This window comes from Halichoerus grypus, chromosome 15, assembly GCF_964656455.1.
Source record: "Halichoerus grypus chromosome 15, mHalGry1.hap1.1, whole genome shotgun sequence".
Taxonomy (NCBI): Eukaryota; Metazoa; Chordata; class Mammalia; order Carnivora; family Phocidae; genus Halichoerus; species Halichoerus grypus.
The window spans coordinates 12159052-12186187 of NC_135726.1; the positions used below are offsets into that span (position 1 = coordinate 12159052).

At 49.2% G+C, this 27136-nt stretch overlaps 1 protein-coding gene across 1 annotated transcript in view; it reads left to right on the forward strand.

Moving 5' to 3' along the window:
• Positions 1 to 566: 566 nt before the first annotated feature.
• FA2H (fatty acid 2-hydroxylase) overlaps positions 567 to 27136 on the forward strand; it is a 49602-nt gene continuing 23032 nt past the window's right edge. The window contains exon 1 of the mRNA XM_036088101.2: positions 567 to 908. Within this exon, the coding sequence (XP_035943994.1) occupies positions 639 to 908 (270 nt within the window). The 5' untranslated portion in view covers positions 567 to 638. The remainder of the gene's footprint in view (positions 909 to 27136) is intronic.

Consider the following 27136-nt stretch of genomic DNA (forward strand, 5'->3'; position numbering starts at 1 on the left):
AGTGTACGGTGGCCTTAAGTACATTCACGATTGTTGTGTAACGATAGGATTTTAAAATATTACATTAAAATATTATGTATTGTGATTATGGAGTTTGGGGGCGCCCGAGCCCAGAGCCTCACTCGTCTTACTCTAGTCCTCGCCCTGCCTCCCCCACTTCTCGCCCCCTCCTGGAGCCTGAGAATCGAAAAGTGCAAGTTTCTCCCAACAGGCAGCTGCAAGAGTTATTCCAATAGCGATCAGGCCACCGAGGATGTCCGTCCATGCAGCCACTCGCGACAGGAAGAGTTGCGCAGTGCTCCGCCTGTATCTGAGCGTCCCCTTCGCTCTCCTCTTGCGACGGGACACACCTGGCGGGCGCGCCCTCTACCTGCCTGGGGCCACCTGGCTGGCGGCCCGCTGCGGGTGGCCCGCCCAGCTCGGGTCGCCCGGGCTTCCCCTCGGCCAATGAGGAAGAGGGAGCCTCCGGGCTCGGGCAGCGTCCGGCCGAGCGGCCAATGGGAGCGCGGCATGCAAATGAGCAGGTGCGGTGGCGGACGGCCCGTCAAGGCGGCCGGGGCTCCGGGGATGTTAGAGGAGAGCTGGGCTGCCGCCGAGCAGAAGTCCGGGCTTCCAGCTGCGAGCTCCGGTCTCCCGCCATGGTCCCCGCTCCGCCCCCCGCCGTCTCCTTCTCGCCCGCCGAGGTCCAGCGGCGCCTGGCGGCCGGCGCCTGCTGGGTCCGCTGCGGGGCCCGCCTCTACGACCTCACTGGCTTCGTGCGGCACCACCCGGGGGGCGAGCAGCTGCTGCGGGCGCGGGCTGGCGAGGATGTGAGCGCCGACCTGGACGGGCCGCCGCACCGGCACTCGGCCAACGCGCGCCGCTGGCTGGAGCAGTACTACGTGGGCGAGCTGCAAGGAGACCCTCAGGTACATCCCGGCCCCGGAGTCACACGCCCCCTGACTCCCCTTCTTCCCTCCCCCACTCTCCACGCACCGGCAAGCCCAGTCCACCTGCCCTCTAGGAGGTCCCAAGGTGACAGCCTCCGCCCTCACCTTCGCTTCCCCCTTCTCTCCAGGTAACAGGTCACTACCCGCCCCCCTCACCAGGACTGGTCCTTCCTCTCCAGCATTGCTCCTGACCTGAGCCTCTTCTACCTGCTACTTCTACCACCACTTTCCAAGTTACTCCCTCCTTCCTACTTGTTCCTTCCGCAGCCTCAGCCATCTGACAATTTGGATCCCCTTTTACCAGTCCCTCACACTCCCAATCTTTCCTTCCCGTTCCCTTATCAGCCCCTCCCTCTTTGCATCTGTTCTTCATTTCTGTTGAATAAAAGCTTCCAACCTCAGCTGTCCTCCCCTCCCCATCTCACCCTACTGCTGCTTCCGAAAGTCGCAGATCAGTTACCGTTCTCAGCCAGTTTGGATTTCCTGGTACTGCCCAAGTCTGCACTAGGGCTTCCCTGGGTAGGTGGAGAGGTTGGGGCAGTGTCTTGGGTGGACTGTGTCCTCCCATCCCTCATACCTCCCTTTATTTCTTGTCTTGCATGCTGGCATGGGTGTCCAAAAGAGCGAAATGACAGGGTAAGCCACTGTTGGGGGCGGGGGGGGGCGGCGGGGATTAGCACTGTGAACCGCATGCTGTGCAGGACAGCCTCGTGTTGCTATTGAAGCCTCCAACTGATCCTGGTGTAGGTTTTGTTATCCCCATTTTAGGATGTGGAAACTGAGGCTCAGGGAGGCTCTGTAATTTGTCCAAGGTTAAAGAGCTAGTTAGTGGAAAAGCCAAATATATCTGACTCCAAAATCGATGCTATCTCCATCCCAAGGATCTTGGGATATGGGGGATTGCCCCAATCCACAGGGCTCCAGGTAGGCTGAGCCAGAGGCAAACTGACTCCTTGGGCTTCCCCGGGTTCGGCTGCCGGACTGGTGACAGTGGGACCATCATGCTTGGGTATTAAGCCAACAGTTCTTTCTTGCTTCTACCTCTTGTTCTCAGGGTGGCTCCAGGAAGTGCTTTTAGATCTTTGGATAAAAGGACTTGCCTCTCACTGCTCCTGGTGGCTCCGCACGGGGCCGTCTAGTCTAATAGGTCAGTCATTTCTTCACTCACTCACTTGGTCCTTTGATGATTGTTAGCACTGAGATAGGCACGGGGGAGGTGCCAATGGACAGAACCAATACAGTCTTCACGGAGCTAACAGGCTAATGAGGGAACATACTAATGGCACAATAATTATTTCATTATCTGGTACCATCAGAATGTGGATTTGGAGGTGAGGAGTTCAAGGAGAGCTTTCTTGAGAAAGTGACATTTGTACTGAGAGCTAACTGATGGATAGGGTGTTAGCGTGGTGAAGTGTGGTGAGACAAACGTTCCAGACAGAGGGAACAGCGTGTGTGAAGAAGGCTCTGAAGGGTAAGGACTCAGCACAGTCAAGGGACAAATAAAACCAATGTGGCCAGAGGCTGGTGGGCAAAGAGAGAGGAGGGAGGAGGCCAGAGATCAGCTACATCATGCAGGGCCTCCTAGGCTGTGGGCAGGATTTGGGACTTAATTCTAAGAACAACAGGAAACCAGGGAAGGGATTCAATCAAGCAGGGGTGTGGTGTGGTCAGATTTGCATCTTTGGAAGAACACCCTGGCTGCGGTGCCAAGAAAGAATAGAGGGAGCCCAAGTGGGTTTGAGGAGACCAGGCAGGAGGCTACCGCAGAGCCTGGGCAAGAGGTGAAGGTGGCTTGCACGATGGTGGCGGTGACCAAGGGGAGAAGGGGGTTGAATTTGGGAGATTCCATAGGTAAAATGCCAGGGCTCAGCATTCTGCTGTGGCAGCCCAGCTGACTCCTGGAAGTTGGTGTTTGGTGTCAGGTCATGCTGAAGGGGCAGAGAGGTTTAGCTGTAGATATAACTCAGGGTGAGTGCAGGAAACGAGAGGTTGGGACCAGAACACTAGAGATTTCCAGGCTTGTGAGGGCTAATGGAAGCCATCCTACAATGTAACTGTGTCCTATAAACAGGAGCCTTAGGGTCTGGCTTCTCTTCCCAGATAGCAAGGATCACCCCAGGTCAGTTGCCCTAGTTGGTTCCACTCCCCAACTCTGCTAACCACCCAACACTATGGGTTGCTTGTGCTTTGCTTCGCTTTGCTTTGCCTTACTTGACCCTCAGGGAGGACTCAGAGAATAGGGAAACCAAATTTGCTTCCTACCCCTGCACTCACCTGTTACCCCAAGAGTCCCAATGTAGCCATGTTGCAGGCATCCTTATATCTGGGCCCCAATCTGAGGATATGGGGGAAAAAAGACTAAAAACTAACAACATACTTACAAACCCATGGCTCAAACCTGACCAGTAGCCACACTTACCCAATACTCCAGTTGCCTGTCAGCTTCTGTCTACAGATTTCTCTTCTGGAAACTAGTATAGTGTTGTCTTTAAATTGAGGGAGAAAGGTAGTTGGAGGGGAAATCTGGAATGGGGTATCCTGTACAGAGAGAAGCCCTCTTCTTACAGCCTGAATGGAGACATTTCTGTCCTTCTTTCTGGCTAAGCCCTTCAAGCAACCTTCATATTACTTTCTTTACGTCCCTTCTCTCCTCCTGCTAGACCAGAGATGCTGACATCTGCAGAGCTTAGAGCCCAGCTCCTGGAATGTGAGGACCAGGAGGGGTGATGGGAAAGGGGAATGTCATGAACCAGCTCTGTTTGTTTGGAGTTCATTTCTTTTTCGTTTTTTTAAGATTTAATTCTTTATTTGAGAGAGAGAGAGACAGAGCACTAGCAGGAGACAGAGCATGAGCAGGGCAGGGAGGTGAAGAGGGAGAAGCAGGCTCCCTGCTGAGCAGGGAGCCCAATGCAGGGCTCGATCCCAGGACCCTGGGATCATGACCTGAGCAGAAGGCAGACGCTTAACTGACGGAGCCACCAGGTGCCCCTAAAGTTCATTTCTGAATGGTACTCCTCCTAGGGGTCCTTCTTCCCCAGTGTAGTCCTTGGAGGGGAGCGTCCTGGAGCTCAGCTATGAAATTTCCAGGGAGAAGGCATGGTCCCTTTGGTTTCCCCTGTTCTCCAATTTGCCACACCCCTTCACACACCCCTAGGTACTCTTACACACATTCACACTCACACAAAGGCACACACACACACTCACACACTCACACACAAAACAAGTCAAACTTGTTTGAGCCAACATACTGTCGGGATGAAACAAGGTCTGCTCTGGCCGTGGTCTTGCACTTGAGGAAGCCGAGCTGCCCACCTAGAGCGAGTGAGAGGGCTATGGCTGAGCAGAGAAGTCAAGCCTTCTTCTCATCCTGACCCTTGGGTGGGGGAGGGGGAGTCAAGCTCCTCACTCCAAGCTCAGGTAAGAGCAGTGTTCTTCCAACTGTAGCTCAAGTCGTTAGTGGGGGCGTGAGGTCCATTTATTGAGCTGCAACCAGCATTTATTAATTTATTTTAAGATTTTATTTATTTATCTGTTTTAGAGAGAGAGAAAGAGAAAGAAAGAGAGCATATTAGCAGGGGGAGAGGCAGAGGGAGAGAATCCCAAGCGGACTCCCCACTGAGCACAGAGCCCGATGTGGGGCGCCATCTCACAACCCCAAGATCACGACCCGAGCTGAAACCAAGAAGTGGACGCATAGCCAGCTGAGCCACCCAGGCGCCCCTGAGCTGCAAGCTGCATTTAAAAGGAATAAGTAGGAAAGGAAAGAACTTTGGGTTCAAATCTCCTCCCAAGGTCATAGATACTGTGTTTCCCAGACTTGGGTCATCCATGAATCACTGTCAGGTTTTTTTTTTTTTTTTTTCTGAATTGGTATACCACTTGAACTATTATACTTAATATTTATTTTTAAGTAGATTCCCTTTCTATTTTCCCACTTACTCACCCTAGGGAATAATACCAGTGACATCATAAGTTTTACATGCACTTGAAAGTAGATAGAGAGCTATTCAGATAAGAAATGCTCATCCCCTGTATCTCCTAAAATCATCTTGGGTACCATCGGTGGAGTAAATATCATACTTTGGAAAACATACAAAGCAGAGCTTCTTAAACCTGGTGTTCTATGGATCATTTTCTGGGATTGGTGAATGAGATGAAATGTGTGCATTTTTCTAGTGAGAGAGCAACTGCTATTATCATAGTCCAACCAGAATCCTCCCCTCACTCCAAACCAAGAGGCTAATAACTGTGAAAGGGTGGCTTGTACTCCCCCCACCCCCCACACCCGCGGACCTCAGGAGGTCTTCCTGTGGGCAAACATCCGACCGTGCTCTGGCTAGAAGCCCTCTGAGAAGACCCCAGAGGAAGGCAAACCTCAACTCCCCAGCCACTGCTGTTGGCATAACTCTGATGTCCAAATGACTCTGGGTGCTGGGTCCTAATCCTACAGGGTGCATCCCTCTCTGAGTGGCTGAGAAGTCCGCGGCTTCTGCCACGTGTGTTTCTGCCAGCCTTTGGGGGTCTGGCCACACAGAGCCTCAGGGCTTGAGTAATTCAATGGGGCAGGACATCTTAAGTGCAGGAAGACTCAGAGTGCCCACCCCACCCCTCTTGCCAGGGTCATCAGGACCTTTGCCTCACTGAACCCGGCCACCAGTTCACACCTTACCTCACCTGGTCTGGCAGCAACTCGACGCAGTCACCACTCCTCTTCCTTGATACACTTTCTTCACTTGGCTTCCGGAGACCGAATCCTTTAGTTTTCCACCTGCAGGAGTTTTCTATGGCTGCTGTAAGAGATCACCGTAAACTCAGATTTGACGCAAATGTATTCTGTTCTAGTTCTAGAGTTCAGAAGTCAGAAATGAGTTAGCGGGGCAGCCTTTCTTCTGAAGATTCTAGGGAAGAATCCATTTTCTTGCCTTTTCCAGCTTTTATTTGTTTGTTTGTTTATTGAAAACGATGGTTTTTCTTTCTTTCTTTTTTTTTTTAATTTTTTTTTTTAAAGATTTTATTTATTTATTTGAGAGAGAGAGAACGAGAGACAGAGAGCATGAGAAGGAGGAGGGTCAGAGGGAGAAGCAGACTCCCTGCCGAGCAGGGAGCCCGATGCGGGACCCGATCCCGGGACTCCAGGATCATGACCTGAGCCGAAGGCAGTCGCTTAACCAACTGAGCCACCCAGGCGCCCCTCTTTCTTTCTTTCTTAAGTAGACGCCACACCCAGCCTAGAGCCCAATGAGGCACTTGAACTCACAACGCTGAGATCAAGAGTCGGATGCCTAACTGACCGAGCCACCCAGGCACCCCCTTTTCCAGCTTTTAGAAGCTGCTGGTGTATTTGGCTCCCCCAGCCAGCAGTTGCATCTCTCCAACTTTTGCTCTCACGTCTCTTCTTCTGTGACCCTCCTACCTTCATAGTTCACTTCTTTTTTTTTTTTTTTTTAAGATTTTATTTATTTATTTGACAGAGACACGGCGAGAGAGGGAATACAAGCAGGGAGAGTGGGAGAGGGAGAAGCAGGCTTCCCACAGAGCCGGGAGTCCGATGCGGGGCTCGATCCCAGGACCCCGGGACCATGACCTGAGCCGAAGGCAGATGCTTAATGACTGAGCCCCCAGGCGCCCCTTCAGAGTTCACTTCTGAGGTCCCTTGTGATACACTAAGCCCACCGGGATCATTTAGGATCATTTCCCCATTTCAAGGTCCTAAACTTAATTACATCTGCAAAGTCCCTTTTGCCATGCAAAGGTAACATATTCACGGGTTCCAGGTATGGGGACATAGACTGGGGGGCAGGTGGGTGCATTACTCCACCTACCTCACCACCTGTAGCCCTGGTGATTAGTTCTCAGTCTCTTTTTTGCAAGTTTCTCTTGCTCCTCATTTCACAGAAAAGTTTGCAAAGTTTAAATGGAACCATACAACATGTACTGTGCGAGATGGTTTCTTCTACTCAATACTACGTCTAGGAGATTATCTGTGTTTTCCTTACTCTTTTTTTTTTTTTTTAATAAAGACTTTATTTATTTATTTATTTATTTGAGAGAGAGAGCAGGCGTGGGAGGGGGAGGGGCAAGAAGTAGACTCCCCACTGAGCAGGGAGCCCAACGCGGGGCTGGATCCCAGGACCCCAAGATCATGACCTGAGTCAAAGGCAGACGCCTAACTGGCTGAGCCACCCAGGCGCCCCTTCCTTACTCTTTTTTTTTTTTTTTTAATATTTTATTTATTTGTCAGAGAAAGAGAAAGAGGGAGAGCACAAGCAGGGGGAGCGGCAGGCAGAGAGAGAAGCAGGCCCCCCACTGAACAAGGAGCCTGATGCAGAACCCGATCCCAGAATCCCGGGATCATGACCCGAGCCGAAGGCAGGCATCCAACTGACTGAGCCACCCAGGCCTCCCCTTCCTTACTCTTGATAGCAACTGTCTCCACTGTCTGCTCTGTCCTAGAGAAGTCACAGACTCTAGAAAGGAAAAAACGGAGACTAACTGGAAGACAGAGTGGATGGCTTGCACAGACCACGTGCTAATTCTCATGAGCGTCCTTAGTCTTCCTTCCAGGATATCTCCCCACTACAGCCCTACTTTGGCCAGTACCCCACTAAGCTCATTCTTGCAGCAGTCTCCCGGGCAGATCTCTCCCTGCCCATACTTCCCGCACCCAAGTGCCTGAGACCTTTTCTAAAGAGAATTTTGTTATGTCACAGCAGTATTCCTAAGCCATTAGGGCCTCCCCACTGCCACACCCTTTCAGTCCTCCTCCAATGCCTACTTCTTTCATAGACATTCCCACCCTTTCCCAGCACCTGCGTTACAGAGTTCATAATGTTCTTCCTTATTTACACTGTTTTCACTGTGTCTTATCTTCTCAACTAAACTGTAAACTCTCTGAAGACTGGAATCGTCTGATTCATCTAGATTCCTCTAGGACACACTAGCACACTGGTGTATGCCAACAGGAACTAATCAATGTTTGAATCAATGAATGAATGAGCTGCTTGAAAAACTGAGACCTGAACATAATTGAAAAGGAAAGTGGTAATCTTAGCACACACAAGATACTTCAAGAATTACAAAGTTAAAAAAAAAATCTTGTTCCAGTTCCTCTTTGTTGGCTAAAAGAGCTGGGAGTTTGATGGAAAGGATGGAGGGCTATCCAGTGAGTCACTCATTTCTGCCTTTGTCCCCAGTTATTCTCAGCCAGAGAGTTGGCCAGTGTCTTCCATACCAGGCTACTCCCGTTCACGCATGCCCATGAGTCCCCTACGGACGTAGGCATGAAGTTAACCATGAAAAATGCCAGTTGAGAGCCCTCATTGCTCTCCAGGCTGTGACCAGCCCCATGTGGCTGTAAGTACCAGAAATCCAGGCAAGACGCATGATGCCTGGATTTCCAGTTCTGTTTACTCTTTCCTGTGTCTTTTCATGCAAATTTCTCTAAAGCATATGGTCTCAGAACTGCAGTTCTCAGTCTTCTCTAATCACTGCTCATCTAGGACGATATGATATATAAACTTCATACTTAAGATTTTTTGTTGTGAAGCATAATTCTCCAAATATTTTCTTTTCCTGCTTTGATAGTATATTGCAAGGTATTTAAATAGCGGTACCAGATAAGCAAATTTGGGGACCTGTGATGCATATAAATATGTAAAGTCCTGTCATAGGAAAACTAACAGCCAGAAATTCTATTGATACAAGAACAGGTGACTACACAGATAAACCATGCAATCTACAACAAACTTGGTTGATAATTACCTACGTGAAGTAGTCTTAATTTCTCCTTTAAAGGGAATAGAATTTAAAAGTAGAGTTCTAGTTCTTTACTTTCTTCTGTGCCCCATAGAACCTTCCCAACAGTGCTTAAGCTCAGATGTCCCAGTGGAAAGTGGATCTCCAGTAACAGTTTTAGTTTTATAAGTTCCAAATGTTGATGGTCCATGATAAACCACTTAGTTGCTAGCTCTAGTCTTTAAAAAAAAAAAAAATTATTTATTTATTTGATAGAGAGCTCGTGTGCACAAGCAGGCAGAGCACCCGACATGCGGCTCGATCCTAGGACCCTGGGATCATGACCTGAGCCGAAGGCAGACGCTTAACCAGCTGAGCCACCCAGGGGCCCCTAGTCCTTAGTCTTCTATAAAAACAAAACTCTCTGAAACAGGCATCATTTATCCACAAAGATGAAAAACCTCAAAGTTTTTTAAGTCAATTCAAGGCCCACACTTTGAGACTGGCTGCTATTGAGGAATAAAGAACACCTACACTGGACTGACTAAAGACAGCTTCTGTGATCCTATACACCACTCCCTGCAAGCCAGGGACAAGGGCAAACCAACCTGATTTAGTGGTTGCTTTCTCTTATCCCAGGCAAGACCCATTGGCATGCCAAGTGTAATGGCTTTTGCAGGTTGGAAATAGGGTGCCATTAAAAATTCAGTTGTTCAGGGACTCCTGGGTGGCTCAGTCAGTTAAGGGTCTGCCTTCAGCTCAGGTCATGATCCCAGGGTCCTGGGGTCGAGTCCCGCGTTGGGCTCCCTGCTCCGTGGGGAGCCTGCTTCTCCTTCTGCCTCTGCCTCTCTCTCTCTCTGTCTCTCATGAATAAATAAATAAAATCTTTAAAAAAAAAAATTCAGTTGTTCCTTGGACCTAAGTAGGAAGGTCCTTGACTCCTAGGAAAAAAGTCACTTGAAGGGAATCTACTTTAAATGAAGACTAAATTTCATAGAAAATGGGGTAGGGGTTGGGAGACGGGAACTGATTATCTTTAAAAATGAAAATGAAGGGGCGCCTGGCTGGCTCAGTTGGTAGAGTGTGAGACTTGATCTCAGGGTCATGACTTTGAGCCCCATGTTGGGCACAGAGATTACTTAAAAAAAAAAATTAAAACAAAAATGAAACCAAACATTTTTTTAGTTTATTTTAACCTGACAACCAAATTAAGATTGCAATTGTGTGCAGGTTCTTAAATTAAGCAAATAACAAATCAAGTTGTGTGGGTTTTGTGCACATGGGTGGTTTTTCTGGCAAAACTGTATGAAAGCACAATGTGGCATTCCAAACTTCACGTTGGCTTTTCACAGTATGATCATAAAGAATCTTTTTGCAAGAGTATTTAAGAGCTAGGGATCTCTCTTGATCCTTTGATAAACAGGTCATTCATTCTCTTGAAGAGCCTCATCCTTTCCTGGTCGCCTGTATTTCAGTGTTAAACAGCCCAACTTTGCCAGATCCTTATTTTGCAATGGAATTGTGAGTAAACGGTTTTCTATCAGTTTCATTGACTTCATGAAATTTTTTGTATTTTGACATTAATATTCAATTTCACTTTGTTGTGGGTTTGCATTTTGTTACATTGTATGTTGTCAGATGACAGCAACCCCAACCATCACTTTGCCCAGGTAGACCGTGGGGACTTGGGGGAGCCAGGGGTCAGTGTTTAAGCAGGAACGAAACTCGTAAATGGTCAGTTGGCTTGTGAATAGTGGCATGTTAAGGTGATTTTTGCTGTTCTTTGCAACTTGAATCTTCAGGGACTCAGATAAAGAATATTTGGATAGGGGCGCATGGGTGGCTCAGTTGTTAAGCGTCTGCCTTTGGCTCAGGTCATGGTCCCAGGGTCCTGGGATTGAGCCCCGTGTCAGGCTCCCTGCTTGGCGGGAGGTCTGCTTCTCCCTCTCCCACTCCCCCTGCTTGCGTTCCCTCTCTCACTGTGTCTCTGTCAGATAAATAAAATCTTTAAGAAAAAAAAAAAAAGAATACTTGGATAATAATGATCCCTCTAGAACTAATAGTTTGTATGGCGATTTACATTTTTCTAGGTATTTCTCATAGATTTCTATTTGAACCCTTAATGTAGGTGGGGCAGGTGCCAATTCTCCCATTTCATGGATGAGAAACGTGTAATTCTAAGAGATCCTGGAATGTGGTGGGTCTCCAGGTGCCCAGTATTTCCACTGCACACACATGGGGCAAATCTTAAGCATGTACTTAAACCAAGGGGGATCTTTTTCTTATTGATTTGTAATCACTCCTTATATATAAATGATATTAGCCCATTTTCTATCATACATTTTACTATGTGTCCTTCAGTTTTCATTTGTCTTTTGACTTGTTTTTTCTCCATTTAAACCTTTAAAATTTCCATGTTGTAAAACATATTGTTTTATCATTCTTAGAAAGACCACCTCTACTTTAAGATTTTATACATAAAAAACATTTTAGGGGCGCCTGGGTGGCTCAGTCAGCTAAGAGTCTGCCTTTGGCTCAGGTCATGATCCCAGGGTGCTCTCTGCTCAGTGGGAAGCCTGCTTCTCCCTCTCCCTCTGCCTGCCGCTCCCCTCTGCTTGTGCTCTCTCTGTCAAATACATAAATAAAATCTTTAAAAAATATATTTTAGTATCAGGGTGCCTGGGTGGCTCAGTCGGTTTAGTGTCCGACTCAGGTCATGATCTCAGGGTCGTAGGATTGAGCCTCGTGTAGGGCTCTACGCTCAGCAGGGAATCTGCTTGAGATTCTCTCCCTCCTCCTCTCCTCCTCCCCCTGCTCACAGGTGTTTGCACGTGTGTTTTCTCTCTCTCTAAAATAAATAAATAAAATCTTAAAAAATATTTTAGTATCTTGCTAATAATATTATGCTTAATGTTTTTATTATTGTTTTTTTTCTTAAATTTATTATCTACCGGAATTTTTTTTAGTATAAGGAACAAAATAGAGATTATTTCAGGTTTACATTTTTCCGAATGACCAACTGGTTATCCCAGTAGATTTATGGAATAATCACTTTTCCCACTGGTTTAAAAAACACCTTTATCACACATCAACTATTCAGAGATATATTTTGGTCCATTTTGGGGCTGTATTCTGTGCCAGTGAAATCACTCATTTTTTGTTAGGTTTCAGCCTTTAGTTAGTTGTGTTTTTGTTTGTTTGTTTTGTTTGTTTTTCTTCTTTTTCTTCTCCTTCTCCTTCTCCTTTTTCTTCTTCTTCTTCTTCCTTCTGTTCCATTCCAGCCATGATTCTGCCCCCACCTGCTCCACTAGAGAAAGCAAAGGGCAGGACAGGGGCTGAGCATCATTTATGGGCCATGTTGCTGGCCTTGAGGAAACAGTCTGACTTTCAGGAGCTGGGGCTGTTTAGCATGCCCTGGACCCTGAGGTCATGTGGCCAGAGCAGGGAGGAAGCAGCTCAAGGAAGCCCACACAAGGTGACATGCCCCAGTCACCAAGACTGGAAGGGAGGGGGGGCGTTCAAAGTGGGTGTCCATGGAATGGTAATGATTTCAGCGGGGAATGCAGGGGTGGGGAGGGGTGTGGAGAGAGTGCCTGGTAGCTGCCTTGCAGCTAGAAGTCTGGACACGGGTGGTTCTGTGTGCCTTCCCTGCATTGTGTCCACAGCCTGTAGTTAGAAGCTAGAAGAATAGTGAAGCAGCCGTGTTTGCTAACAGGGAACCTAGTGTCCTTATTGCAAAGTGCTGTAAATCTCACGCTTCTTGTCCCTCTGGCCAAGGGAACTGCATACTTATCCCTCCACCTTCCTTCATCAAAATCAAACGAGGAGCTTCTTAAAAATAGATTCGTGGGTCTTCCTGGGATGATGGAAATGTTCTACATCTTGATTTAGACATTGGCTACACGGAGGCATATAATTGTCAAAACTTATCAAACTATACACTTAAGATTGGCGATCTTTGGGGCGCCTGGGTGGCTCAGTCGGTTAGGCATCTGCCTTTGAATCGGGTCATGATCCCGGGCCCTGGGATCATGCCCCATGTCGGGCTCCCTGCTCAGTGAGGAATCTGCTTGTTCCTCTCCCTCTGCCCCTACCCCCCAGCTCGTGCTCTCGCTTGCTCTCTCTCTCAAATAAATAAAATCTTTAAAAAAAAATTGGTCATCTTTTATTGTATGAAAATTAGACCAAATTTTTTTAAAGGGAGGCAAATAAATTTAACACTTATTTAGTAATCATGTCTTTGGATATGACCTCGTGTTTACAAGAGTTAGGTGTTGATATATACAAACCTTTAAAGAGTGCTTTTAAAAAGAACCTGTAGGATGTAAATAAATGGTAGGACTTAGGTAGTGGGAATACATGTGTTCACGGTGAGTTTCTTTCAGATTGACTGCAGTTTAAAATTCTTCAATAATAAAACATTGGAGGGGCGCCTGGGTGGCTCAGACAGTTAAGTGTCTGCCTTCAGCTCAGGTCATGATCCCAGGGTCCTGGGATCGAGTCCTACATGGGGATCCCTGCTCAGTGGGGAGCCTGCTTCTCCCTCTGCTTGCCGCTCCCTCTGCTTGTGCTCTCTCTCTCTCTCAAATAAATAAATACATAAAATCTTTAGAAAAAAAAATAAAATAAAATAAAACATTGGAAAAAAACTAAGTAGTCACATTATAGACATCACAGAGAGATATATGTTCTTAAACGATGAGTGGAAAAATAAAGCAACAGCACTTGAACGGTTAAGTGCAACAAAGCATCACATTTCTAGTAATATTGGACTACTTTCCTAGAGCAGCTGTAACAAAGTACCACAAACCAGGTGGCTTAAAATGAGAGGAATTTATCATCTCAGTTCTAGAGACTGGCAGTCTGAAATCAAGGTATGGGCGGAGTTGGTTCCTTCTGGAGGTTCTGAAGGAAAATCTGTTTGCCTCTTTCCTGGTTTCTTAGCTTATAGGTACATCATTTCAATCTCTGCCTCCATCCTCACAAATGCATTTTTTCCTGTACCTCTTCATTTGCATGTCCAAATTTCCCCTCTTCCTTTAAGGACACCAGTCGTATTGGATTTACAGCCCACCTTAATCCAGTATGACCTTAAATTAACTGGATTACATGTGCAAATACCCTATTTCCAAATAAAGTCGCATTCACAGGTTCTGGGTGAACATGAATTTGGTCTGGATGGTGGTTGGGGGAGACACCATTCCACCCAGTACAGATATCATTAAACAACTCTGCCACTCAGACAACCTAGATGGAAGTGAATAGGATGCGCACCAAGAACTGTGTTAGATTTCAGGAAAATGACTCCATTGGCAACAGAAATTCGAATAGTGAAGACTTGTGTGAAAAGTTTGATGTTTCATTTGAGTGAAAAAACATACCTGTAAACTAAATCAAAGAATTAAATTAACATAATATACTATATATATTTATGTGAGTATGTATATATTATATGTATTTTTTCCTCCGGGGGCATGCCCCAAATCCATAAAATTAGTATCTCTGGAGGTGGGGCGCCTGGGTGGCTCAGTTGGTTAAGTGTCCAACTTAATTTTGGCTCAGGTCACGATCTCAGAGTGGTGGGATCGAGCCCCGTGTCGGGCTCTGTGCTCAGCAGGGAGTCTGCTTGAGATTTTCTCTCTCCCTCTCTGCCCCTCCCACCCAAATAAATAAATCTTAAAAAAAAAAAAAAGGACTCTCCAGAGGCACGACCCCGGAAATCTATATTTTGAATGAGCACGCTGTGTGGCTCAGAAGCATTGTCAACTTTGCAGCCCACTGTCCTAGAAGGGTAAGGGCAGAGGGAAAATGGGATGGAAAACCGAAGGCATGAAAGTTGCTCAGCGGACAGATCTCTCGGGATTACTAAAGAATCGGCATCCCCAAGCTCCGACTGGGGGGCTTGGCACAGAGCAGCTGTGCAGACGGGCCACCCCCTCACCCACCCATCCAGAAAGAGCAGGGTCCTGGGGTCTGCAGCCCAAGATCTGTGTCCTGGTCCAGCTGTGTGTCCCATTGGCTGTGTGACATTGTGTGAGTCGTTTAAACTCTCCCAGCCTTGGTTCCTTTATTCCCTGCACCCCGACAGGATTTGTATGGCTACAGTGAGATCACGTGAGATCCATAAGATAGAACATGTAGCTTAAACAGAATCAGGATGATTATAAGCCCCCTCAGCCCCAGCTTCTGCTAGGAAAAGGTAGATTCCTGTTGAGTGGTGAGAGATGGATGTTTTCAGAGCCTGAGATGCTATGTGCTCAGACCCTCTTGGGCAAAGCCACCCACCCCCACAGGAGTTGGAGAGTGGTGACATTCCAGTCTCTCGCTGTTGTCCCTTCCCCCAGCTAGGGCCTTGGGGGTCTGTTCCAACCTGCTGCCCTCATTCCGTCTTCACCTGGACAAGGGCAGGGCTGGACTGGGGCACTCACCCCCGTCAGGGATGGGCAGTCTCCAAAGATGAGGCTGGCAAAGCCCCAAGTGGTCCCAGGGGTGTGCAGGGCCACTGTCTTCCCCTCACATCTTCTTCCTCTATTCAAGTGCAAACGTTAGCAGATGTCTCCTCACGCTCAGACTGAGCTCGGTGCTCAGGATAAAAAGACAACTTGTAACTGCCCTCATGGAGTGTACCTGCCAGTGGAGAGAGGGAGACAAATAGGACAATTATAGGTGATTGATAAGAGCTACAACAGAATATTTTATATATATATATGTTTTTATACATGTGTATATATAATAGTCTATGTGTGTGTGTATGTATTATACAACCGAATAGATAATATATTTTAGAATGGGTTCTGTGACCCAGTGACGGTTGCAGCTCCTGATGGGAGTAGTCTAGGGTGTCTCCTCTGAAGAGCTGATATCTGTGGGTGACAAGGAGTCATCATAAAGGAGAACTGGGCAAAAAAAAAAAAAAAAAAATTCTAAGCAGAGGGAATAGCAAGTGCAAAGGTCCTGGAGTATGACAGGACTTAGTGACATTAAGAATCCAAAAGAAGGCGGGTGCCTGGGTGGCTCAGTTGGTTGGGCGACTGCCTTCGGCTCAGGTCATGATCCTGGAGTCCCGGGATCGAGTCCCGCATCGGGCTCCCTGCTCAGCAGGGAGTCTGCTTCTCCCTCTGACCCTCCCCCCTCTCATGTGCTCTCTCTCTCTCCTCTCATCCTCTCTCAAATAAATAAAATCTTTAAAAAAAAAAAGAAGACAAAGAATCCAAAAGAAGGCTCTTTAAAAAAAAAAAAGAAAAAATTTATTTATTTATTTTAGAAGGAGAGAGAGAGAATCTCAAGCAGACTCCCTGCTGAGCATGGACCCTGACATGGGGCTCCATCTCACGACCCTGAGATTGTGACCTGAGCCGAAATCAAGAGTTGGATGCTTAACCGACTGAGCCACCCGGGTGCCCCCCCAAAAGGAGGCTCTTACGCTGCTAGAGCATTGCAGGTGAGGGGGAATGTGGTGTGGGTGAAAGGCGGGGGAGCAGGAGGCTTGTCTCTGCAGAGATCAGGGACATCGTTAGGGGGTTTAGATTTTGTCCTGAGAACAATGGGCTGGAAGATTTTAAGTGGGAGACTGACAAAGTTGGTCTGTATTTTACTAGGTTGTTCTGGCTGCCATGTGGAGGGTAGGTTGAAGGGGGTCAAGGGTGGAAGCAGGAAGAGAGCTAACATTGCTACTGTTGACAGAGCTGCTGTTGAGACAAAAGGAAGTGGATAGGCATTGGAAATGTCTTGGAGGTGGAACCATTATAAGTTGCTGATGGATTAAATGCTGGGAGTAAGGGAAAGAACTGAGGATGACGCCAAGGTGACTTGAGCAACTGGGTGGTTCAATATATGGAAATGGTGATTACTGGGGTGGAGACCCAGGTTTGGGATGAGGTAATCAGAGTCCACTGGGGCCACATTAGGTTTGCAATGCCAAGGAAATACTCAGGTTGAGATTTCAAATAGTAGTTGAATATATGAGTCCAGAGCTATGCTCTCCAATATGGCAGCCGCTTACCACATGTGGCTATTTAATTTAAAATTAATTGAAATTAAATAAAATTAAAATTCAGTACTTCAGTTACATGAGCCACATTTCAAGTGCTCCATAGACATATGGGCCTAGTGGCTCCTGTATTGGACAGCACAGATCTAGAACATTTCCATCATTGCAGAAAATTCTATGGGGCAGCATTGGTCTAGAGCTGTGGCCTAGAGTTGAAAGGTATTTCTCTCTAGGATAATGACGTCCTAATCTCGTGACTCTGGTCCAGGAAGCTGGTATCCCTGTGTTGTTCACAAATAGCTCCTTCTTGCCCTTGACCACACCAGATTGTGTATTTAAGTGATGTCCCTGAGTGGTAGCTATATCAGAGAGGCACTGACCACCCAGAAGGACAACTTGCCCTGGGGTTGTTCAAGGACATCATCCCCTGGGCTAAAGCACCTTATAGTGACAAGTATAAACATAGTGTTTAATGAGCATAAAACAGGGAGTATAGGCCATCGATCACCAGGAGACACCTGTTCTAGGGCTGTAACTGGCGATTCTGCTAGTTTAAGAGATGTGCATTGGGTTTGGAATTAGGTTAAATGAGAGTGGAAAAGAAGACACAGGCTCAGAGTCCAACAGTCTTGTGTTCTAGAATTAATCCTCCCACTGGAGACAAGACAGTCAACCTCTCTGAACATAAACATCCTCAAGAAGATTCCAGGTCCAGGCGCGGGGAGAGGGAATTGTTTGAATCAGTAGGTTGGAATCCGTAAAAAGTAGCAGGTGTGAGGCAGGTCAGTTTTTGGGGTGGTTCTGTTTTGCTTACAAAACAGTTCAGTGCCTTCTCGTGTTTTTGGCAATATAATCATCTGCCATTTTGGAACCAATGATGAGAACAAGTGAGTTATCTCTCTTAAACTAATAGATTATAAAAGGAAAATTTAGGAATATTGTTTCTGGGATAGTGATATATGGAGTCATTTGTAAACAGTGGTTTTGTTTCTCCTTTTAAAAACAGCAAAATAGGGGCAACTGGGTGGCTCAGTCGGTTAAGCATCTGCCTTCGGCTTAGGTCGTGACCTCAGGGTCCTGGGATTGAGCCCCGTGTTGGGCTCCCTGCTCAGCAGGGAGTCTGCTTCTCCCTCTCCTTCTCTCTCTGCTCCTCCCACCTGCTCCTGCTCACTCTGTTTCTGTCTCTTTCAAATAAATAAATAAAATCTTTTTAAAAAATAAAATAAAAACAGCAAAATATAGTATTTTGAGGATAATCCTTACGGATTGGAGTGTTATATGATAAACCAAAATATATTTTAACATAGAAGTTGGGCCAGTGAGGGGATAATACATTTTAAATGTATTTCCCTTGTGCATAGCACATTCTATAAGCCTGCCCTGAGGTGCCTTGAGGTCTAAGTTTTGAGAGACAACAGTCTAGAAACGTCCTATCAAATCCACAAAAGGGATTCTGAGGAACTCATTTCCTGCAGGCTGCTGATGCTGCTCATCAGAGTCGAAACCCAGGTGCTGCGGCGCCGGGCAGGATTTTGTAAGGCAGGACTGAGGAGGGGAGCCTCAGAGAGCTCCTCTTGTCCACCCTGGCCAAGCCCACGTCACCCCCACCCAACCCCGGGCTCCCAGCTGCTCCAAATCCCAGAGTCAGGCTTTCATTGAAAAAAAAAAAAACCACGTGTCCACTTGACTCTTGGTGCCTTCCTAGAAATGGTGCCATAATCCGAGGTCAGAGGCTAGAGAGGAAAGGCGCCCCGTGGATGCAGATGGTCCACGGCAGGGGCTAGTAGAGAATCAACTTAACAGCCTGAAAACGTGTGTGTGTGTGTGTGTACTCTGGAGGGGTTTGAGGAGTGATTTAGTATTTTTAATCCACTGGCCTCCTTTCCTGATGTCCTGGATTGCCCACCTAGACTGGCTTCTGCTTCCCGTGACGAGGTCGCTGGTGACGTCCTCCAAGGGGGGATCAGGCCATGAGGAGAAGCGACACCAGGAGAACCGATGGCAAGGACCCAGGAGGCTGGGACTGTCCTGTCCGTACCCCGCACATCTCCTGAGCAGGAGAAGTTGGCCCCATGTCAGGCACACACTTGCTGCTCGCTTTCTCTCCTCCCGTATTCCTATCATGAACACAGGGTAGCTGCCGGCACAGCTATTCTCCTTGCAGGCATCCTGGGTGGGCGAGAAGGGGGGTGCTTCTGGAAGGCCTTGTCACTTGCCACGTATTATTCTTGTTTTTGTTTGTTTGTTTGTCTTGTACAGAAAGGCTGCGTTTGAAACATTGTAAGGACAGGCCTGGCTTCTGATTTGGACCTAGTTTGGCAGAGGGCAGCTTATTAGAAATGAAAGCGAGTAGATCCTGCTGCCTTCGTTTTTAGTCCCAAAGCTCTAGCTACTGAAAGCAGCCAGTGGTCCCCAGAGGCTCGGGGGTGGGCTTGTTAAGTAGCACAGAAGGAGGACTCTCGACGCCGCTGAGGCTCTGGCCCCGTCCTCCTGGGCCAGGCCTGCGCCTTCCTACCTGCCCAGGACCGTGTGCTGCCCAGGCACGTGGGGCGCCCGGAGCCCCTGCCCGCCTTTGGGCCTCTAGACGCTGGGGGCAGCTGGACACAGGGCCTGGGCACCGTCTCATTTCAGAGAAAGGGTTTTCAGGCCAAACCCAGGCTGCGGGATAAAAGGCCATCTGTCCATCCCTGGGTGCCCAGCCCCGGCTTTCCTGAACAACATTCCTTTATGCCAGCAGCCCCCCCCCCCCGGCCCCGCCTCCTGCGCCCCCGCCCTCCGCACACTGCGGCCTTTCACCGCCTCTGGGCCGGCTTGTTTGTTTGTCATGCAGAGTGCAGGCTTTCTGTTGTCCTTCTCTTTTCTCTCCCCCTCAGGCACTCTGCACTCAAACCCTCCCTGGGCACCGCAGGGTCTGGGGCCCTGGAGGAGGGCTGGGGGCTAAGGCAGAGTCCGGGCCAGGGGCTTGGGCCCCCCACCCCCACTCCGGGAGCCCTCCCAGGGGAGGCAGAGGAGGGGCATGAAGAACCTTTGCGGGACAGCCCTAGAAGTGGTTTCCTGTCTAGCTGTCCCAGCCATCACGTGAGACTTCTTGAAGCAGTGATTTGAGCCCTCGGTGTCCCCCCCCCCCCATCTGTGGATACCTCCTGCCTGCCTCTCAGGGAGAGTCGCGTGGATGCCAATGAGACACCAGCCACACGTGTGGGCTGCTGTTGGTGCCACCATGGGCGTGGCATGGCTGTCCCAGGGGCCGCATGCCCCAGTGGAGGGGGGAAGGGCGACGTAGGCCAAGGTTTCCAATAAGAGGGCAGCGGGTTGCTTGACCCCCTCCCTCCCGGCCCCGCTCCCAGTTCAGCCTGCCTCTGAAAACAGAATAGGGAAAACCGAGGAGTGACTTTCCAGGCCCTGGGGAAGGCGAGGAAGGGGGGTGCGACAGCAAACAGAGGGCTAGGAAGGGGGCGGTGCCTCGACTCGTGTCTCCCCCACCGAGGGCTCTCTCTGTGTGGGCTGCCCCGGCAGATCTGGTAGGAAGGCTGGGAGGATGAGGAGCCCCCTCAGCAGAGGATGAGAGGCCGACTCTTTCTCCACAGGGCCCCGGATGCCTCTCCCAGTTGTTTTCTTTCCTGGTTGAACTCCTTCTCCTCCTGCGGCCGGTCTTGATCCCGGAGGAAACTGGCTCAGGCCTGGTGTTAGCTTGTTAGGCTTGCAGAGTCCCACAGACTGGGTGGCTTAGGCAACAGTGATTGACGTTCGCAGGGTTCCAGAGGCTAGAAGTCCTAGATCATGGTGTTGGTTAGTTCCTTCTAGGGCTGAGAGGGAGAGTGGGTTCCAGGCCTCTCCCTAGCTTCTGGGGGGTTTGCGGGCAATCTCTGGTGTTTCTTGGCTTATAGATGCCTCATCTCTATCTCTGCCTTCATCTTCACTCGGTGTTCTCCCTGAGAAGGTGTCTGTCCCCAAATTTCACCCTTTTCTAGGGACACAAATCATATAGGATTAAGGCCCCCCCTAAGGACCTCATTTTAACTAATCCCATCTACAATGGCCCTACCTCAAAATAAGGTCACATTTTGAGACACTGGAGGGCCAGCAATTCAACATACGAATTTGGGTGGGGTGGGGAGGGGCAAAGTTCAACCCAGAACAGGCCTCTGTACTGGAAAGCAAGGCCCTGGAGGTAACATCCTTGGCACGTGGCCTGTGTCTCCACCGAGATTCCTTCCCCATCACAGATTTTGTCTCCTTTTCAGTCACACAAGGGGAAAGAGAACCAGAAGAAATCAGCATCTACCACCCACTTCTGCTTCCTCTTGAAGCCAATCCTCTCTGCTAGGCTGGAGGGAGGAGGAGGCTGAGGGTCACCCCTCAGTGAACCTTGCTGGGGCTCTGGCAGCCAACCCACCCAGGGCCTCGTTACGGCTGACCCTGTAGGCCTGCCCCATGTGGGGCAGCCCAGGCTCCCACCTAGACTCCCTGTTCTGGGCAGTGCACGAGAGGACAAAACCCTGGCTCCTGCCTGCCGGGGCGCGTCCTTCTCTGTGGCTGTACCATGAGGCAGGAGGGCTGCGGCCCCCCCAGACATTTCAAACGTGCAGACCAAGGGCTGCGTTTGTATTCAGACAGGTTGGTTTGGCCCACATCTTTTGTTTGTTTGCTTGTTTTAAATGCAAAGCAAATTTTAAAATCTGGAGATTTCCCATAAAAATCTGGTTTCCCAGCTTTTCTTAGAAATTGGAAGGTCGGGGCACCTGGGTGGCTCAGTCGTTAAGCATCTGCCTTCAGCTCAGGTCATGATTCCAGGGTCCTGGGATCGAGCCCCGCATCGGGCTCCCTGCTCTGCGGGGAGCCTGCTTCTCCCTCTCCCACTCCCCCCCGCTCGTGTTCCCTCTCTCGCTGTGTCTCTCTCTGTCAAATAAATAAATAAAATCTTAAAAAAAAAAAAAAGAAAGAAAGAAATTGGAAGGTCTACAACCCTGAGTTCCTACCTTACCTGACCTGGACCTAAGTCAGGGCTGCCCCCTTTAATGGGGCACGACCCCTCTGGTTCACTGCAGTCCACTCCATTCAAGATCAAGGGACAGTGACCTTTGAATACTGTTCTCAGTGCGTTTCCTTTCTTTCTTTCATCTCTAGCAAAAGGGTGCCTCATGGTTTTGTTTATTTTGTTTCGTGGTACCTCATGTTTCCAAAATGAGAGTGAGCATCTTTCCTTGTGGAGGTGAAGGATACCCTCCATGTTTATTATGCAAACAAAATGAGTCTGCATTATGAACCACATCCTGCCTGCTTCACTCACTGGTGTCACCTGCCCGACCTCTGGGGACAGAGCAGGAACTCGGGGCGCCCTGTCAGGGATAAGCAATTTCTTGTTCCGAGGGTCACATAGCAAGTTGATAATGGAGCCTGGTCTGGAACCAGGTCCCTCAGTCTAGAGGGGAACCTGCAGCATCTAGAACTAGAGGCTGGCCCCGGATTCCTCCCCCCCGCCCCAGGCTGCCCCTGAGGGCTGCCTCCTTGAGGGACACGTGTGTTGAGGGCACTGGAGGAAACTTAGGGAGCTGGCAGGAATAACTCCTGGGTCCTCTGTGAGTTTGGGGCTGAGGGTGCTAAACTCAGGGTGAGAGAGGGCAGAGGCTGGAGCCCAGGGGAAGGGGCAGTGGTGTCCACGAGAGGAGATCTGTGGCTTGGGCCGACCCGAGAGGAGATAATGCCTCACCACCGGCGAGGAACTGGCATTGCCCTGCTGCCCCACTGGCTTCTCTCCCTGCAGCTTTGCACTGGGGCTGGAGGCCCCAAGGAGAAGAGAATGCCCTCCTTGCTGCCCCCACCATGTTGCCCAGCACGTTCGGTGGTTCTCACCTCAGAATGGGCAGTGCCTGCCCACCCAGTCTCCTTGGTTGAGCACATTGGCCATTCTTGAACACGTTGACCTTCTCTCTCCAAGTACACACAGGCCTTGGAAGGTTTTGGGCAGCTCTCTGTCTCCCTGCCCTGCCCACACTTCTGTGGCCTCTCCAGGCCTGGGCCCCTAGAGCCTCAACAGGCCACCATCGACTCATTATCGTATCATTCAGTAAGCCTTGAATGCTGATCCCATGCCAGTTACTAGAGACCTAGGGGTGAGCAAGACAGCGGGATCTCTACCCACATGGAGCTACCCCATGTTCCGGCTTGGGAGACAGTCACGGGGAAATGTATGAGGAGAGCAAGATGCTTTCAGCCCCAGCGCCACCCTGCTCCACTCATCAGGCTTCTCCCCAACAGCCTTGGGCCTGATCACAAAAGTGCTTACCAAACTTTGCTTACCAGACTACTGAAAACGCGTTCGACCGAAAGGCATAACCACTTCCAGACACTGGAAAAGAACGCACGCGTTCTTCGCTTTCTGACACTTTCTTGGTTTTTAAAGATCTCTTGGGCTTGCTTCCAGGATCAGGAGAGTCTTTTAAATAATGCATTGTGGAAGTTTCCAAGAAACTTTAAAAAAAAAAAAATCTTTTAAAGCCTGAGTTATAGCCTAGTTCCCAGGAGTGACCTTTACACACTTCTGATTCATGGATGGTGTTTGCCTGTGGAATTCAAGGGTGAGCCCGGCTCAACTATAAAATAAACACTGGGGCATGGAAGGCTGGAAAATGTGGCCCAGATCGGTGTGCGCGGTGCAGTGACTCCCAGGAGGACTCATTCCTGGATCCCCCGCGCCCCGGGTCACATGGGAGCAGCCTCCAGAGTGGGAAGGGGAGCCTATCTTCAGGAGGGGCTTCGTCCTGTTTGTGTGTGGAGAAGCCTTTTAGAGCTTTTGAAATCCCACAGGAGACTCGAGAAAAAGGGTTAATGAAAGACCCGCTAGAGGACACATCCTGGTGCCTGAGTGTGTCTGCCCCTGGCCATACCAAAGTGCTGCTCGCCCTCACTCTCCTTGAAGTCTCCTCCCAGACCAGAGGTGTGGACGGCCTTGTGATTAATAACCTGGGCTTCTGCCAGGGAGGGGTGTGGTCCCGATGAGGCCACCCGGAGAGCACCTTGCTTATATATAAGGTCAGTCTGGGATGTATTTGCCAAGAGCATATCACCCACGACATTGCTACCTGGTGGCTCCCTCACTCTCAGGTTGAGATTAAGCTGGGGTGGCAGAAGGAGGGAAGAGAAGGACAGGAGGAAGCGGAGCCTGCTCCCTTCCCCACCTCCCTCTTTTCCTCCCCCTCCGCGAGCACGGGCAGTGCACCCCCGTGCCAGCCTTCGTTCGCGCGGGTCTGGCCCAGGGTTCAAGGGTCCCGTCCTGAGGGAATGTCCAGCTGCTCGGGGCTGGGGATGCAAGCCCCGTGAGCCCTGCCGTGTGGACATGGCTCTTTCCCACGTCTCTCCTTTCACCTGGAATATTTCCAGATGAGCGGAAAGAACTGTTCCAGAGTTCCATTGTTTCCATTGGAAGCCAACACCTGTCTGTGAACCTGGGTTTTTAGCAATTTTTAAGAAAACCTTAAGGGCGGGGTGCCTGGGCGGCTCAGTGGGTTGAGTGTCCCAGTCTTGGTTTCAGCCCAGGCCGTGATCTCAGGGTCGTGGGATCGAGCCCCGCATGGGGCTCCACACTCAGCATGGAGTCTGCTTGGAGATTCTCTCCATTTGCCCCTCCCCCAGCACTCTCTTTCTCCCAAATAAATAAATAAATCTAAGATAAAGAAAGAAAACCTTAGAACTGGAACAAGTGAACATTTGCTGTACTTCCTGTTCCTCGTAGTCTATAGAGCCCCACACCAGCTACTTTGAACCAAGAAAATAATTAAAAACAAAATTTTAGGTTGTAATTTTTCTGCATTAAAAAATGTTTACAAATTGGACCCTTTTTAAAAAAAAAATGTCAGTGTAAAGTTGCCAAATGTCCTTCCTTAGGAAGAACTGCCTTTTATTTTGGAAGTATGCATTTCCTACCTATTTGGTCTGGAAATTTCCTTTCATTTATGAAATGCTGCTGATGATAATTTTTAAAAATATGTTTATTTGGTAAAATAAAAGGCCAGCACTCCTGTATCAGTCTGAGCCAATTTTAGTTCTGCTTATCCCATTGTACTTGGCCAAAGGGCACCAAGGATATATGGCCCAGATTATTGCAACTTTGACCCTTGTACCTGGACACTGTCGTATCCAAAGTGGCATTTTAAGATGGTATGTTCAGTGTCCTGGGCCACCTCTCTCCTAGAAGCAGATTTGTTTTCCATTTCCAGGAAGCAGGAGCCCTGCAGAACCCCAGGGTTTTATCCTCAGCAGCCAAGGCCACCGTCCTGCAGAAGCCTCAGGGAACCCTGGCCATTTGGCAAAGGACATTGACACATGGCCCACTCAAGAAATAATGAGTAGTGGGGCACCTGGGTGGCTCAGTCGGTTAAGCGTCTGCCTTCGGCTCAGGTCGTGATCCCAGGGTCCTGGGATTGAGCCCAGCATCGAGCCCCACATCAGGCTCCCTGCTCTGCGGGGAGTCTGCTTCTCCCTCTGCCTCTGCCCCTCCCCCAATTCATGCTTGCACTCTCTCTCTCTCAAATAAATAAATAAAATCTTAAAAAAAAAAAAAGAAAGAAAGAAAGAATGAGTAGAGTATTTAGGATTTTCAGGAGCCCATCCTAGGCACGCTAAGAAAGAGGAAACGTAACCTGCCCTATTGGAATCTATAACACCATTGGACAAACAAGGTAATCACCCAAACATACAAAAAACAGCAAGGGACAGGAAATTATAAATAACCAATGGGGGCAGTGGGACACGTGGAAAGTATGATTTTTTAAACACTGGAAAATGAAGAGGTCATACAGTTGTTCATACAGTTGCTAGGATGATGACAAGCTGGGTACATAGTAAGCATTTGTGAATATTAATCTTCTTTTTCTTAAGATTTTATTTATTTATTTGACAGAGAGAGAGCGAGAGCAGGAACACAAGCAGGGGGAGTGGGAGAGGGAGAAGCAGGCTTCCCGCTGAGCAGGGAGCTGGATGCTGGGCTTGATCCCAGGACCCTGGGATCATGACCTGAGCCGAAGGCAGATGCTTAACGACTGAGCCACCCAGGCGCCCCGTGAATATTAATCTTTGTCATCATCCTGGGAAGATGACATTTGAGAAGGAAAATACTGGCTAGAGGGAAAAATTAGGGTTCATCCAAGGGTATAACAGCAGAGCAGTTTGGGAATACAGAGGAAAGATTTTAAATATAGGGAGGTCACTCATAAGCTGACTTATAGGGGATGATGCTATGTTCACTTTTAGGAAGTGGCGTCAGAGGGGACAGCGGGGCTTTGGGGTCAGACTATGACGTGGGCAGTTGGGAACATTCTCCAGAGGCCAGGAGTGGGGCCAGGGTCAGAGAGAGCGTCTTCTGGGCTGATGCTCTGGCACATCCTGGGTGCTCAAACGTGTGTCGATGGGCGAATGGAGGAAAGCCGTGTGGGAGGGAAGATCTGGGAGAAGAGGCAGGAGGCCACAGTGGTATTGCACGGAGACCATCAGCCCCAAAGAGGAAGCTGGTATGGGGCCAAGGCTTCCTGTCCCTGCAGACTTCCCGTGGCAGATCTCATTTCCAGGCTTTCTCTGTTTTCCGTTGCCTGCTACCCCCTCCCCCCCCCCCCCCCCCCCCCGCCCCATCACTGTTCTGGGCGTCCAGTCATCACACATCTTTCAGGGCTGTCCAGTGAACAGGCGTGCAGGTCCAAATCACCTCCTGGACCACATTAGCTGTGCACACGATGCCAGCAGCAGCAGCCCATACAAAAGGCTCCAGGTGGCCATAAGCTAAGCGAATGAGTGCACAGGAGGGCCGCGCAAAGGGCCGGTGGGAGCTCAGCTCCCATGACATTCCATGCCAGGGAGGCATGAGCCCTGCTGGGCTCTGTGCTGGTCCCATCACATCTGCCATGGAAGAGGAACAGCGGGCCAATCCTTATGCTTAGAGACCCTGTTGTGTCCTCAGAGGGTCTTGGGGAAAAGCCGGTGGCAGGGGATGGGCTGTGGGCTGTCCTCAAATATGTGTCAGGCTGGCAGGTGAAAAAGAAAAAGTGTGCACAGTTCTAGAGGGAAGGAACCAGGAGTGATCCCTGGAAAACCAGAGGCAGTCAGGTGGGCAGAAGGAGGACTTTTTCCAGGGACTGGAACTCTCAGAGAACAGTCCAGACTTGAGTGAGCAGAAACATGGGTTGGATAGATGGGTGCTCCGTGCCCCATGCTGTGAGGGGACGGCCCTTTCCTCTGCTTCGTCGTTGTTCAGCTGGCTGGGCCCCAAACAGATCTGTGTCTGCTATTCAGGGATGTCTGAAAAGCCTAGGATGTCTGAAAAACATTAAATGCTAATCCGTGGGATGACCACTCCCCTGCCCTGTTTGGGATGTGTGGGGATGGGGGTGGGGATGGTGCAGAGAAGGATCAGATTACCCTACTTAAGAAAGGATTTGGGGTGCCCAGGAGAAAACGACTATCCAGGAGGGAGGGAGAATCTATACCTCAG